At 31.3% G+C, this 16807-nt stretch overlaps 1 protein-coding gene across 1 annotated transcript in view; it reads left to right on the plus strand.

Annotated features, from left to right (window-relative positions):
* The first annotated feature begins 247 nt into the window (after positions 1–247).
* LOC117104120 (sorting nexin-17-like) overlaps positions 248–16807 on the plus strand; it is a 24342-nt gene continuing 7782 nt past the window's right edge. Inside the window, exons 1-7 of the mRNA XM_033244793.1 lie at positions 248–408; positions 5204–5402; positions 6340–6515; positions 12339–12429; positions 13531–13615; positions 15093–15162; positions 15432–15524. Coding sequence (XP_033100684.1) covers positions 349–408; positions 5204–5402; positions 6340–6515; positions 12339–12429; positions 13531–13615; positions 15093–15162; positions 15432–15524 — 774 coding nt within the window. The 5' untranslated portion in view covers positions 248–348. The remainder of the gene's footprint in view (positions 409–5203; positions 5403–6339; positions 6516–12338; positions 12430–13530; positions 13616–15092; positions 15163–15431; positions 15525–16807) is intronic.

Consider the following 16807-nt stretch of genomic DNA (forward strand, 5'->3'; position numbering starts at 1 on the left):
GTTTCATATTAGGTGGTCTGGATCTCAAGATAATAAAACATTCTTAGGGCCTATAATTTATGATTAGCTTTTCCATTTAAATGTTTAATTATTCAAAAATTGTTTAAGACAACATATAACATAACATATTATTATTACTACTGTACCACGGTTCTTAGAAATGAAGTGTTATCAATTAAAAGAGGGCAGTACATAGGAAACGCTCGAGTTCCATTTGACCTTTCCAACTTAAATTGAACCCTTGATATGACCTACAAAACTACACGGTAACAAAAACAACTGATAGAGTCGATCATGAGAGAAATGCATTGATTTTTCTGCTTTTTGCCATCGTTTTTCCATGTCATTATGCATTTTTCAATACCAGATACAGAAGAGTTCACGTCAGAGAATGGATCTACATATACGGTAAGGGTTTTGCTGACATTTACAGCTTTAAGGCACTGTTTTTAATATCCAATCTGTTATTTTCGAGCACTTGTCGAATGCATGGTGGTCGGTTCTATGGTCATGGTGGTCTAGCCTTAGCTAGGCCAGGTGGTGGTGTAGCAGCTAGCCTTCTGTTTTAGGCCACGCTAAAAAAAAAGGTTGTTGGTAGGGTGAGTAGTATAAAATAGAACTATGCTAGGCTTAGCCCAGTCTCTTTAGACTACGACAGAGTAGACCGACTAAGTCTAACTAAGTAAAGTAAATTCCGGCATGTAAAATTTGAACCAATATCTATTACAACTCCCTGGTATAATTAGGCCCAACCAAGTAGATTCCTATCTAGGCCTATCTATAAATAGTAACGCCATACGGTACCATAACTTAACTTCCGTTTGCTAAAAAGGTACGGTAAATTGCATTATCCAATAAAATGCCGCCACCAGCGTGATGACATCGTTAAAAACTCACTTGCTGTGAGCCTTCTTTCCTGCCGAGTTGTTATATTTTAAGGAACAGAAGACAACGTTGAACTCACGGAGCACAAAACAAGTCCATAATTGAGCACGCCAAAATATATAGAACTAGGCCTACAGTAAATAAAATTAAAAATGCCACAACTACAGAACAATTGATAGTAATCTTCTATCACATTTCCATAAAGTAAACCAATAGAGTTATAAACTTACAGTGAGTGTTAGTATGTTAGTCACTCAAAGATACATTATTACGTAACACCTTAACTGTACAATAACTAGCCAAGCCTGTATACAATGCGTAATTAGCTTTCGTATGAGGAAGGATGGTATAATAAATTTAACCTTTTCCTGATATAGTGTAACATTTGAGCTGTGTGTACTACATACTCCATTAGTTTTGTGTAACTAATAATTACATATTATATTATTTTGCATAGTTTTAGTTAGGTTTTAGTTTAGTATCTTCTTTTTGTTATTGTAAGTTATTGTATTCTGGATGCACAATCACTAATATGATAGGTGGTATTGATTCAAAAGAGAACCCAATAAAATTCAAATCAAAATGTAATACACGCCATCGTGTTAGGATTCAATAGTTCGATATTTATTATGGCCTTTTTTTTTTTTTTTTTTTTTTTTGAGTAGGGAGTTAAGTAACAATTCCTACTTGGAGTTTTATACAGTACTTTCACAATGTTTCTTTAAGTGACTAAGCTACTAAAATTAACAATCGCTAAAAAAATAACTCAATTGTGGAACATGTGACAGAAGATTGCCTTATGGTACCATGTTGTGGAATTTTTAAATTTTATACTGTATTTGTTTTGATACACGACACAATAACACAGCAAGCCTCCCAATTCTACCTGTATCCAATTTTGAAGGCCAATTTCCCTCTTCTGGAAGTTTTCTTTTGAATTTAAAACTGAAAGTATTTGTAAAATTTGCTTCACAAATATGAGATTTTTAATTATAATGGGTAGGCAGGCCCCTTATTATAAATAAATACGTCTATGCTTATTGTTTGTTGAATATAGTTTTCAATGTATTTTTTGTATTAAAGACCGCGACATAGGATACTTTAGTGCCGTAATAGGATTAATTCAAGACAAAGTACTAATGTTACTTCACCAACTTCCTCTGCATTCAGCGAGCGATTTCACAAGTATTTATGAACAATGATGTCTCACTGTTGGTAGCATTTTATTGGATGATGTAATTTACCGTACCTTTAGAAAACGGAAGATAAAATACGGTACCATATCCAGAGCCACGGTGAAATAATAATGCAGCCATCAGTTGTAATTGTATGATGCACGATATGACCCCGGGAAGGGTGCGTCACTTTATCGAATGTGTATCGTACATATGCATGCCGTGATGTACCCTTCGTAGCCAGGAATTTATTCTCACGGAAATCAGCGTGCTGATGGTTGGACTTGTGCACGTTATACAAGCGGGGAAGTGCATCACCTCTCGAGAGCCGTCTGACTGCAGCAAAATACAGCAGTACATTGTGCTCATAATAATAATAATAATAATAATAATAATAATAATAATAATAATAATGATAATAATAATAATGATAATAATTTAATAATAATTTTAATAATAAGAATCATAAAGAAAGCACCAATATCACTAAACCAAAGTAAAAATCAAATGTTAAAAAGGTGAGTTTTGAGTTTGGTCTTTTTTAATAGCAACTGAAGGTGAGTCGGTACTGTATGTTTTGGGAGGAGTTCGAAAGTGTGGCAGATGAAAATAAAAATGATCTGTTGCTGTTAGTGTATCTCTTGGAACGATGAGCAATTTAAGGTCAGAAGAACGGGGGGAGGATAAGGAGACATATTTAGGAAGGAGTTTGAGTAGGTAAGTGGGCTGTTGGAGTCACAATGCTTTAAAAGTTAGTAGAATTTTATACTTTATTCATTAATTAGTTGGAAGCCAGTGCAAATTATAGATAACGGGAGATATTGCTTTTCCACTACGGCAAAAATCTCTGTGGTGGTGGTGGTGTTGGTCTTTAATTCGTTGCACATCAATATGTCTTCAACCAAGTCTTTATGATTCTTACATCAGATGAAAATAATTAAGCAAAAGTGCCTTTTTTGTAATGTCGGTAGACTCATCCAGCTGAAGCTCAAATTTTTCTGAATATTATATTTTTGGTATTTTCTAAAAATGTAATCAATTAAAATCAAATCCAAATTTAGACTTTAGAATTTAATTAAAATTAGGCCTTTTGCAGTGCATGTAACTAATATATGTTCTTAGTACTAGTAAAATTATCATTTTTTTTATATGAATGAGTGTCCATTAAAGTACTATACTAAAATAGACAAAAATGGCTACAGCAACCTGTAAAGTACCTTTAATGGTGCTGTGGGACAAAGTTGATTTTCATTTTTATAGTTGCAGAAAGTGTGTGTAGAGTGTGTACGTATGATTTTTACTGCATTCATTAAAGAATGTAAGAACTGTACTATACAGAAGGATTTTCATCACTATTGTAGGCCATAATACCAATAGTATGTGCTTATACTGAGTGGCATTGTATACCATTACTGGATCATTGTGTAAGCCGATCCCTAAACTTTGGAATTGAAATCTGGAGGATTTAAAAAACAATTTGTTATTTAAGGGGAAAAAATCAAAAGGCTTTAGTTAGAAGGGATATTATGCATGCCTTCGAATCCCAGGGTCCTGGGTTCAAATCCTGTCAGATTCTAGAATTTTTTAGTAAGACAAAACAGCTGCACACCATAAGCCTCGATGAGAGCATCATTGATACTTTTACCATGTGAAGGGATTGCCACCTAACCCTATCTTCTAAAGACAGTGATTAACTCGATATTGGTAATCCTTGGCAATGTGCCTAAAGGAATTTTTTTTTTAAATGTGAATTGTTGTGTCATTCATACATAGTTTTTCTTAATTGTTGAGGAGCAACATTTTCTTAGAGAGCATGTACTGTAAGTAATATGTTTCTTTTTTATATATTTTATTTTATGAGTATTTAAATTTAAAAGTAATTAATTTGTGTATTTTCTGTTAAAAAGATATGAAAACTGAAAACATTTTGGCAAAAGGTAAACTGCACCCAGCAAATCTGGAAACAAAAGCCATTTAAAAAAAAATGAAAATAAATCATTGTAAGTCAATGGTTTGAATACTTTAAATCACAGAAAGTTAGATTTTTGGAAGATAAAATAGGAATTTAGGAATAATAATTTAGTATTAAATCTTTAAAAAATTCCTAACGGCCTATACCTACATTCTTTGTATTCAATTATAAAATACGCAAATGATACTGTAATTATAGTGGATTTCTTGATAACGATGAAACTAGTTATTTTGATTGTTAAAAGATTTTCTGAATATGACGCCAGCTTAATCATCTTAAATTGAACACTAAACAAAACTAAAGAAATGATCTTTGATTTTCACAAAACAAACAGTGCTCATGATTTATTGTATATAAATACTCAGGAAGTTGAACAAGTTGAAAGCTAAGTACCACTGTTGTTCAACAGTTGAACAACAGTTTATGGGATAAACAAACCAAGTTCACAATATGACAAAAGGAAAGCAAAGATTGTATTTTCTAAGAAAATTTTAGGAAGCTTAATGTAGACAACACCATTCTTAGTAGTATCTTGTTTTATAAAGCAAAATACAGAGTGTTTTAACTTATTGCCTAATCTGTGCATATAAAAGTCTAACACTACAAAATATGAAGAAATTAGACTCAATCCAAAAGACTGCCAAGAAAACACTTAAAGATGATATTGTAGATTTAGATGATATTTATGACGAATACGCATTAGCTACACTTAAGGAGATAATGAACGACACAACTCAATCCACTACAACATAGTGAATTTACTTTTAACAACTCAGGCTCCCGCCTAAATGCACTACTCACCACACATTGTCGTTATAGAAACTCCTTTGTTCCCAAATCCATTCACCTTCATGATAATAATATTTATAGACAATTGTGGTTTTAAGTGCAATTTTGGCCTAATTTAATTAAGTTTAATATGTAATATTGTTTAATAGTGTTTTATATTCTTTTTGTACATCTTATGACTAGATATTGTTTGTTGCTCATAGTTTTATATTTTTGTTATCTTTTATTTATTACTATATGTTATTAACACTTGTAACAACACTGCCAGTGGAACGTAATTTTTGAGTTTTCCAGACAATAAAATTATCTTGAAACTTGAATGTATTCTTTGCCTGCATTTCTTCTTACAGTATGTTCATTTGGAATGCACTTTTTTTTTTAGGGGTATCACTTGCATGTTAACGGTGTTGAGCACTCAACTTTACGATATAGCCAGCTCCACGATTTCAATGAAAAGTTAAAGAAGGAATTTGGCAGTGAAGTCATCAACCATTTTAAATTTCCTCCAAAGAAACTGCTCGGTCTGAACCCAGCTCAGAAAGAAGAACGAAGAGAGAAATTGGAGCATTATATTCAATTATGTGAGTATGAAGTTTTTGGTTTTTTTTTTACCATATTTTATATAGGGTTTAATGAAAAAAATACTCTGTGGCAAGCAGGGGTCCTTTGAGTTTTACTTTGTGAATTTTGGGAGATCTGGTTAAATGTGCTTTCTTAACACATAGTCTAATTTTATTTTGCTTCGCATGGTGATATAACCCATGGGAACTGACTTTCATGAGACAATTGATAATAAATTATTAAAAACCTATAAATAACTAGCAAAATATAGACGCCATCTTATCTTTGATGACCTGTCTATCCATAATGAATTTCCCCTTAAATACAATTTGGTTGATTCTGATTACAATGATGCAAGTTTTATTTTCAACAAATATTGTAAAAAATACCTTTATATTGCTTGGATGAAGCGCAATGAGGCTGTACAAGAACCTGTAATGTTATACTGAATTTGACTTTGATTCTGCCCTGGTCCGTGGAAAAAGAAAATAAATAAATAAATAAAATAAATAAATAATCGACGTTCCGGTAATTTCATACAACTACTAAGTACAGGTTTTTGTGCAGCTCAGTGTGTTTCATTCAGTTTAATTTAATTTAATTATAGTAACAATTTGTTAGATATACAGATAAGTGTAACTTTACTGCAAATTGCTTGGTTTTTTTTTTGTTTTTTTTTTTGTTTGTTATGCTATTTATCTGTTTGTTGTTTTTGAACTGTCTTTTGCTTTCCTTTGTTTATATTTTTATATTGTTAATGGGTGCACCATCAAAGTGATGGGTGCCACTGATCTGAAAGTGAACAAAACAAATCGTATCGCATCGTATCGTAACTAGCCGTGAATTTGCAGAAGATGGACCAGGAAATTACTGCGTGCAATTTTTGCCAGGCCCTACCCCCCCCCACACTCCAGCCTACGCCCCCTGTTATTACTTATTGGTTTCTGTCTTTTACAGTAAGTCAGGATGCAAGGGTAGCCAATAGTGATGTCTTTAACGGATTCTTAATCAGTGCACAAAAAGAGACAGAAAAAGGCATACCAGAGAGCGTAGAACTCAATGTGTACTTGATGAACGGTCATAAAATTACAGTGGACATTATGTCCACTGACCAAGCTGAAGATGTACTGGAGGTCAGTGTAACTTAATTAACATTTTGATTAGTTTTTATTATTAAATTATATTTTTATTTTTTACTTTTCATTCTGTCTTTTTTTTTTTTTTTTTTATTATCAGTTGCTTCCAGTGATGGCCTTATTCCAAATCAGAAATTACTTCATTAAGTGCAAACAAAGTTTATGAAATTGAATCTCAAATAGTTTTAAAGTGCTAATTTTTCCTTAATTAGTAGTATTGACTTATTTTTAGATAGTTCTAGATAGATCTATAGTAAGTAAGTATTTTGTGAGGGTGGACCATCCAGTCAGTACTGATCAATTATAGTATATAACATAAAATATTATATCAAGCACTATATACCTGGGTCTCATAAGTGCAATAATTCAACTATGGAAAAATGTGGGTCTTCAGGATTAGTGGCAGATTCAAGAATTGGATGGGAGAGGGCTGTGTGCAAGTCAGCTTGCCCCATTTCCTTTCCCCAAAATTAAAATTTTTTTTTTTTTTATGGTGAAATAAAAGAAAAATATATTCAATTTTAAGTCTGAGAGTGCCATTTTCGGCCATCTCAAGCTGCCATAACTGTAGATTTTCTTCTTATAGTTCACTTGGTTCTAGTCTGCTGGTTTCTGAGCAAATAAAAAGAACTGTATTATATTTAGTGAAAAGAAATTGTAAATAAAAGAATTGCATATAAAAAGAACTGCACTTTCATGAACACCAAAAACCCAGCAAAAGACAATCACACAGTTTCGGTTTTACCCATGCCAAAAGGCCAGTTATTAATTCCATAATGTGTACCTAAGTGGAGAAAGAGCTATTTTTATCAATTGTGTTTTTATGGGAGGCTTTTTACAAGCGGATAATAGAATTAAATTAGATTGTTGTGACATACCATGTATTTTTTAAATTGAAAGTTTATTGATTGATTAGCCAAGTAGTTTGTCCCAGTTTTGTGAACCAGCCTTTCTGTTGATAATGAAAATTACACCAGAGCCAAAAGGTATGCAAACATTATCATACCTGTAAGCGATATGGTTTCCAGAACAGTACGTATGAATAATAAATTATAGTGCAAAGTATACCAGATAATTCTTCCAAAAAAAAGACCTGAAAAAAACAAGCCACTACACTGTAAAGTATAGTTCATTGATTATGTTTGTTCTGGTTTAATACAGTATGCATTTAAATTGATGACTGGTTCCTATGTATAACATCCCAGAGTTACCCACATGCCAAAAGGCCTGCCTGTACAATATGTATTGTGTGGGATGTCGTCTATGTGTTTACGCAGAGTTTAAATTTCAAACTTGTTTAAATGGTATATGCACATTGTTTCTGAATGTTCGCATATATTTAAATTAGTTAGAATTGAAGTTGATGATAATTTTTTGTTAGAATTGAAGTTGATAATAATTTTTTGTTTCTAATAAAATAATAAATTTTGAATTCCAATTAAAAAATCATAAATTACAATAAAATTGTAAATTGATTAAAGTAAATTTGATACTTAATTGGATTGAAATTGGTAATCGGAAATATATGATAGGAATTAAACCTGATGACAATAGGAATTAATACAGTAGTGTTTTAATACTTTCAAATTTTGTGGTAAATGCTTACTCACAACAGAGTTTGTAAGCTGAAACATGTTTAAAGTCGTATGTCTCATGAAAAGTACAAAAAAAAATCATAAGAATCATTTTTGAAAATAACTTCCTCATGATATGATATGATATACTTCCTCAAATAATAACCTCATGAAAAATGTTTACCCATAATTTTACAGCGAAAATTGATAGAGACACTTCCAGCAACTGTAATGTTTTTATTATTTTTATCATTATCCAATATAAAAACCAGGGTACATATTTTTTTTAATTCATAATTTCTATGCTGAAGTTAATAATTTGTATGTTGCTATACAAAATGAGCTTGGTTAATTTCAAAATTATTTTTATATGATTTTTTGTCATTTTCAGGGGACAATGCATCTTTAAGTATGTTGTAATGCATAAGATTTTGTGTAGTGTTTGAATATGGAGACTTTATTATACCTCAATGGGTTGATACACCATACGTTATGGCTATTAATAACTCAGCAGGGAGCAGGATTCACAATCCATTATATAGGGTACTGCTAAGCCACAGGAAGCCTTGGTAGCTGTCAACAGAGTTTTCAAAGCAGTCAAGTTTTAAATTTGTTAATACCGGTAATATATATTCCAGTTTACATACAATAATAATAATAATGAAAATATTAATAATAATTAATAATATTAATAATAATAATAATAATAATAATAATAATAATAATAATAATAAATAATGTTTTTCTCATGTTTTTCTAAATTTTTTCGATACAGTACTTTAATGTAATGACTATGGATTTTAATGTAATTTGAGATTGGATGTCTTTTAAATGAAAATGATTTTCATGCTTTTAAATATTTGTTTAAAGCCGAATAAAATAAAATCAAATAATAATACCGGTAATAGTAATAATAAATAATAATAATAATATAATAATAATAATGATAATAATAATAATGATAATAATAATAATAATAATAATAATACCAAATTATTATGATACTAACTGTAAAGATATAAATTCTAAACCTCCTGCAGTATTGAAATGTTTGAACATTTTAGGAGAGAGATTTGCAAGTGTGAAAAATTTGTCAACTAGGATTTGAATTTGTGACCTTCTGCTGTTGTGTCAGACAACTTAACCAACTGGGCCAGTAGGTCTTGGTTGGGAATTCTGATCTGATTGGAAGAAACTAATTTTGCACACAATTTCACAAATGTAGAACAATCCTAATTTCTTGTCGCAAAGCAAATAACAGCTCAGTATGAATGATAAACAATTAGACAAGTTTTTTTTAATGCATTTACTGTATATATATATATATGATTGATTTTGCCTGTGGTGCTACCTAGTGGTAGTGGTGATTAGTTTTATGTCAATATTGATAACCCAGAATATGGTAAAACCTCTAATAATAACCCAGTACTCTATGTATTAGTGACCATGCTTTAATAGTAATTAATCCACCTGAAAAGGTAAATCTATAATCATGAATTTCTGCAGTAGGATTTCTATTTGAATGTCAAACATGACATGTTCAATTCATTTCCTTAGTAGGTTAGCCAGACAACCGATGTCTGAGGATACAACTCCCTTCCAACTTCCTCCCATACTGCCCCTCCCACTACCAAAGTGTTTCTGCACACATATCAAAGTGATTATTATCAATTTTGTTTTCAAAAGTATTAGATTATGCTTCAGTTTTCAATTGAGTGATTTAATGTGTTTGGCAACAACCTTATACTGTACACTGTAGGGAGATTATAATCACATCCACTAGGCCTATACAGTATTACTGTATGTATCATATTGTTCAGTATTTATGAGCTATAGTACACTCAGCAAACTATATGATTGATTTAATTGTTCAAAGTTCAAGTGTTCAGCAAACTAGTGCTTGATTTCAAATCCATTTAAGGATTGTCAATAAATTGTTTCCGGACAATCGCTGTGTAGCTTCATTTGCTACTTCAGGAATGTCTAGATCAATACTTAAGATTCTTGTATGGTGTGAAACAATCAATGATTATCACGTCCACAGTCCTCCTTGATGCATAAAATAGACAAATGTTAAGACGAAAAAAGTTTCAAAAATATGCCTCACAAGGTAAACAAGAACATCATTTTATTTTATTTTTGTCAATGATAACAATAAAATATAATATATTTTTATATAATTGTATATACTGCTTTTTTATAATTAGTTATTTCCCAATAATTTACTGAGGATTTTTTTTTTTGTATTTTTCTTGTTTCATGTTGTCTGTACGGTAGGCATATTTTCATGTGAACTCAAGAAATTGTCAACTTTTGTTGTATTTTGAGTATTTTATACCTGATAAATAAAAATAGATACAATAAATTTCATAGGAAGATTATAGAATACTGTACAATAATACTGTAGAAACAGGAAATGATTTTGATACTTGATCACACTTTATCAAGCAAATAGAAGTGGAAATATGGTTCTGTCTTGCAGCCTCATATACAGAAGTGCAGCAAAAATTTTGCAGAATTATTTTAGGTTTACTGGCATTTAAGCTCCTTGCCCACACAATCTATGGTTACTCATTCAGAATAGAAATAGGATAATGGTACCTCAGTATATTTTATTATTGTATGTAAATAGGCTTATGCATGGTTTACTGTACATTTATAGATAATTTATGGTTTATTGATTAGTCATGATCCATTTCTCATGATCCATTGCTCATAATCTATTGCTCATAATCCATTGCTTATAATCCATCACTTTTCAAAATATGCATAACCCTCATTTTATAGGAAGACGATAAAAGTGAAGCCAGGAAATTATTTTGATAACCCTTGATCACATTTTATGAAGCAATAGAAGTGGAAATATGATTTATGTCTTGTGGCCTCATTTACAGAAATGTGCCAACCATTTTACAGAATTATTTTACATTTAGTAGCATTTAGCATTCTTGCCCACTCAATCTATGGTTAGTCAATCAGAATAGGAATAGGATTTATTGGTACCTCAGTATATTATTGTATGTAAATAGGCTAGTTATGCATGGCTTACATTTAGGCCTATGTATAGATAATTTATGGTAGACATTTGTCATGGCACAAGTTGCTCTGCATACTTCACATGGATTATGTTGAATACAGTACCATTGAATTCTCACCACGTGATAGCTTCACAAATGCCAATATTGTAAATGCATTGGCTACTTTTCGGTATACTTCTAGTATCAACTTCATATTATGCTTGCTTTTGTATGCCTTGTTTAGTGAACCTGTCACCCAGCAATAATAATGATTCTGAATAAAAATAAAATTTTATTTTTTGACAGTTAGCGCATCTGCCACCATGAAAAGATGGAAATTTCAGAAAAAAAATAATTTTGGAAAAAAATTTGTTATTACGTCCATTGAGACAGAAAACTGATAGACAGGCTGTTGGATATATTTTCTGGGGTGGGGGGGATGCTAAGCTGTCCGAGAAGTGTGGGTAGACTGAGTGAGATAAGGATAAATTTAGCGTGTAGCACTATCCAAGTGTTGTAGGCCCAAGCCGGGGAAGGGTTGAGATGAGTGGTGTTGGCTTGTCGTAGGCTTATTTTTTTTTTTTTTTTGGTCCAACTGTCCGACGAGCTCTGGCCGGTAGGGGGCTTGACCTGTGCAATGTGGAGCTTAAACCCTTGCTGACGCTGCCACTGCAGCACACATAAAGAGCCAGACACAGACATCCATTGACAAGAAGTTCAGATATGCATGTATTGCATGTATTGATTAGCCAAGAATATTTGACAGTTTTGTGAACCTGCCTTTCTGCAGATAAATGATTTAAATAAAAAATATTTTGAAGTACCAGTTGCCATGAAAGAATGTTAATTTCAGAATTAAGAAAAAAAAATATTCTGTTCCTGTAAAGTCTCCATATTTTAGAAATCTGAATTTCTTCCTCATAATGAATAAAATAAGCATTTATTTGCAAAAGTTGTAATAGTCAGTAACTTTTGTTTTCATCTCAACCAAAGATTCTTTTATTAAAGCCATTTTTGCATATTGGGAAACAAAATTTTATGCAGATTTTTCAAAAAAAGTTTTGCAAGATATGAAAAAAACCTATTTAGACATTCCTAAGTACTGTATGGTCATGATGACATCACAATGTGACCATAATTAATATAGGCACATCATGATTGTATATGGGTTTACAACAGTTTATGAGCATACAACAAGGATTTATTGAATATGTTTGTTTTATTCATAGGCTGTTGCATCTAAGATTGAACTTCCAGATCAGTTTGTCTATTACTTTGGCTTGTACCTTGTCAAAAAGGATGAAAGCACTGCAGGCAGCAGTAAGTACAATTGATTATTGGTAATATTATTTTAAGCCGGGTTTACATGAACTCGCTATAATGTACCACCAAAGGCTGTCGGGAGAGCGCTTGCCAGCAATTTAATGGAAATATTCAATATAGCAATTATTACAAGACCTTGGCTTGGCCTAGAAAATATCTAACCGAAGATTGCTTCTGCTGGGTCTTAGCTTGATGTACCCTGAAACATAGTACATTTGTAGTTATAACTACTGTATATTCACGAAACTATTCGTTGGGACAACAGAGAGAATGTATTGTAAAATACATTTAGTGAATTCAGCTGATGATTTGTTGATGGTTATGATTCCCAGACAGATCAAGAAGTGAAAGTTAAAACTTGTTCATTTTTTCCGATTTATCAGGAATCGATCAGTTATTAGTGTATAGCTATTGCAGTGGGGCTGCTTACATGCTTATTACTGTACTGTATTTATAAGTATTATTTCCAATGCTTTTAATTGCCTATGCAATGAATAAGGACGGTTTTATTTATGTGTTGGTTATAGTTCTCATAACTATATTAATTAAGCGAGACTTCTTTTTTATACCTTGTTTCGCGAAATTATTTTTTTGAAGATTGTCAGAGGATGGCAGAAAAAAAAAATTTCCTTTTCTCAGTTATAGCAATGGTTTTGCCAAAAACATCAAGATGGAAGAGAAAATAAAAATAAAATTTTTTTTTTGAATGTAAACAGTGTAATACTGGGATGGTTAAATGCTTTAAATTTACATAATTAGGAAGAAATATACATACAGTATCTTATTTTATTGGAGATTTCAAGGCAGCTGTGGGCATAATAAATGTAAAGAAACACTTTAATTTTTTCTGAATTTTAAATTTATTCATGGCAGCAGGTGCCCTAATTGGCCAAAAATAAAATTATATTTTTTATTCAAAATCATCATTCTTGGTGGGCGGTGGGTTTGCTAAACAAGATATAACAAAATTCTTGCCTAAATAAAATATTTGGCGTCATAGCTCATTTGGTAGTGTAAATAAATGGTAATATTGACAAAAATACATTTTTCTTTTAAAAAAAATTGATTTATTATTTTTGTGATTACTTTGTCTTGCAGTTGTCCGTAAAATACATGATTTTGAATCGCCATATATTTCGTTGAGTTCATCAAAAGGACCGCATAGAATAGTAGTAAGGAAATCGTAAGTCATTTTCAATCTAATCAATATTGTGATTTATTATGTTTTGCCAAATATTGAGCTTTATTCTCTCAGTCTCAGAGCTCTTCCCATTAATACACTACTCTGATTGGTCATTTGCACAGCGGCACTATTAGCCAGGTACGATTTGCAACCACCTCCATTCCCTCGGGGGCATTCTTAGTCACGCATAAACATTCAGTCATGCATTATGGACATTTAGCATACACCATATACATTGATCATTCAGCATAGTTGAAATACTGTGCATACAACAGACCAAATACATTCAACATAGAATACATTATACAGTTGTGACCAGTTCTGGCAAAATCCGCCGTTTGTCGCAATTTGTAATTTAGCACAAGCACCGAAAATCAGAATTTTGCATTTTATGAAGAAGATATATTGAAGAACATTTTTCTGCAAAATATTAATCACTAAATCTAACTGAAAAGTATATTAAAATTATTTTAAAAATACAAATCTTAATAATAAACTTTTGGAGTATTTGGAAGCTATTTTCTCAAAGCTGCATGGCTGATATCCAATGAATTAAAACATTTATAATTTGACTAATACTCAGCCATTTTGATCAAATGAACACTGTTTTAAAGAAGAATTCATGCAGAATCGAAAAATACCAAAAACGTTTGTAGCAAAAACTTTTAAGTTTTTCCTACAAATGGCTGGTTTTGCCAGAGCTGGTCACATATTCAACAAAGATCAAATACATTCAACAGACCAACATTCAACGTAGAATACATATACATTTAACAAATATATTCATCAAAGGCCAAATACATTCATGGACGAAATACTTTCAACCTAGGTCTAGACCAATACAGTACATTCAGCATTTACCATATTCAGCATAGGTGAAATTTTAACATAGACCAAATATATTTAACATAGGCCAAATGCATTTAACATAGAACAAATACATTATCAATTTTTTTTAAATTACTAGTATAAAAGTATTATTTTAATATGTTATTTAAATAACTCCACTCCCAAGCCATATAATGGGACTTGGTTTTAATTTAAAGCATTATCTGTTTATGTTTGTCTGGTGTAAAGCCCTGTCTAGACTCTCAAATATCATTTGAGGACTCTCAAATATCATTTGAGACAAAAAACTGTTGAATGCCCATATACAGTATAGCCATGGTGGGCCTATATGGTCATGATGTAATGTCATCATGACCATATTTAGGCATATCACATGTTTTTGTCAAATAAAATTTGATAGGCTGGACAGGGCATAAGGAAGTGCTATTTATTTTTTCAGACAATGATTTATATTAGTAATGGCTGCCAATCTTTGGCCCATTTGCCTAAATTAAGTAATAAAAAGTCAATTGCATGTTATGTCCTTATGTCACAAAGTGTTGTTTTGTTTTCATTTATTATATTGATAATTCTAACCTACAAAAAATATTATTCAATATTGTAAAATTAAGAATTTTTTTAATTGTAGGTATTGGGATCCTGTTTTCGATGATGATTTGAAAGAAGACAGAGTTGCGATGAATCTATTATTTATTCAGGTAAAGTGGCAAATAAGTCTCTCCTTGAAAAAAACACCAACGTATTTTGACCTAACATTAATATGAGTGCCTTGCATTTCTTTAAAATGGATATATGTGCTATACAAATGTTATATATTATTGATTTACTACATACTGATCATAAATGATTTGTCAAATGTTCAGATTCCAAATTGATTTGACTGTTTTCTCAATTTTTTTCATAGGGTTTGACACTACCGTATATGAATATAATGAATAAATATACCCATTTGATTTTGTTCTTGTAGGCTGTAAGTGATGTTGACAGGGGATGGGTTTCTGCCAACAAGGAACAGCTTCGACATTTAGATTCTCTAAAGAAGAAAAACTTACGCAAAGAGGTAAAATGTTGTCAAACTAGGATTCAAAATTCAAAAATTCAAATTAGACTTTATTGCAATCGAAAAAAATGGATTGGATGAGACAATTTACAGTGCACGAATAGATAAAAACATTTTTTAAAAACCCCAAAAAAAACAAAACAGGATAAACACTAATATTAAGGGGTAAAACATTAAAAATTTACATTAAGAAATCTCAATAACTAATGATTTAAATAGGACAAAAATTGGGTAAATATTCAACATCAAAGAATATAAAATTTTAATTGCACTTAATAAATCATATTGACAAAGATGACAATGCAAATACTGTATGGATGTCAATAGATAGTGTATCTCTCATTGTCTTTTGTTAGATGGCTTTTGGCTGTCCTGCTGTGTTTTCTCAATTTAATTTGTTGTTGTTTGGTCTCAGATACAAACTTATGCATCTTCATATGTAATAAATAATAATAATAATAATAATAATAATAATAATAATAATAATAATAATAATAATAATAATAATAATTGTTATTATTATTATAATAAGATTTATAAAGATTTATATTTATTTATTTTTTATTTATAAGATTTATATGTAAACATTATTGAATAGTTTGAGCCATGTTGAGGATTTTTTAGTCACTTCAAGCCATTTTTAAAACAGGTAGACTTGATGGGATTCCAGATTTTAGCATTCAAAATAGCATTTTACTTTAGATGTGTTGTCTCAAAAGTTTGCACTGTTTCCATTTATGTATCCCTCTGTCCGAACAGAGTTTGTAATTGAGAAAATTTGTAATTCAGAGAGTTCAAATTTTCATAGCATATCAGTGGTGAGGGTAGTCCTAGGCTAGGCTAGTTTTATCTATTGGAATAGCATCCCTGAATAAAAAGTGAGATTCTCTATTCCTATTGTACAGTAGCTGCCTGAACTAGTATGACAGGTCTCAATGCAATATATACCGGCTGGAAACGATTGATGTTTCTTGCTTTAAAGGAAGTTTTATGTCAATCTTGGTTAAACCTTTTCTTTCTTAGCTGACGTAAAATTTTACATTATTTTTGAAAATTTTTAAATACAATTGTTATTGTTTTGTAGTTTGTTTGTACTGTAATGACGTCGTCGCCCCAAATCAAGTTGGTAAAATCCTCTTGAGTGGAGTTGAATAGCTTGGTGGTTAAGATGCTTGTCTTCCAATCCCAGGGTCATGCGTTCAATTCCTGTCAGTTGCAGGACTTTTTCTCACGACCAAAACAACTCCACTCCCTAAACCTCATATTGAGATTTAGTTTGTGTA

Source organism: Anneissia japonica, unplaced genomic scaffold (genome assembly GCF_011630105.1).
Source record: "Anneissia japonica isolate Jap-2015-1 unplaced genomic scaffold, ASM1163010v1 scaffold2564_len425606_cov169, whole genome shotgun sequence".
NCBI classification, from domain to species: Eukaryota; Metazoa; Echinodermata; class Crinoidea; order Comatulida; family Comatulidae; genus Anneissia; species Anneissia japonica.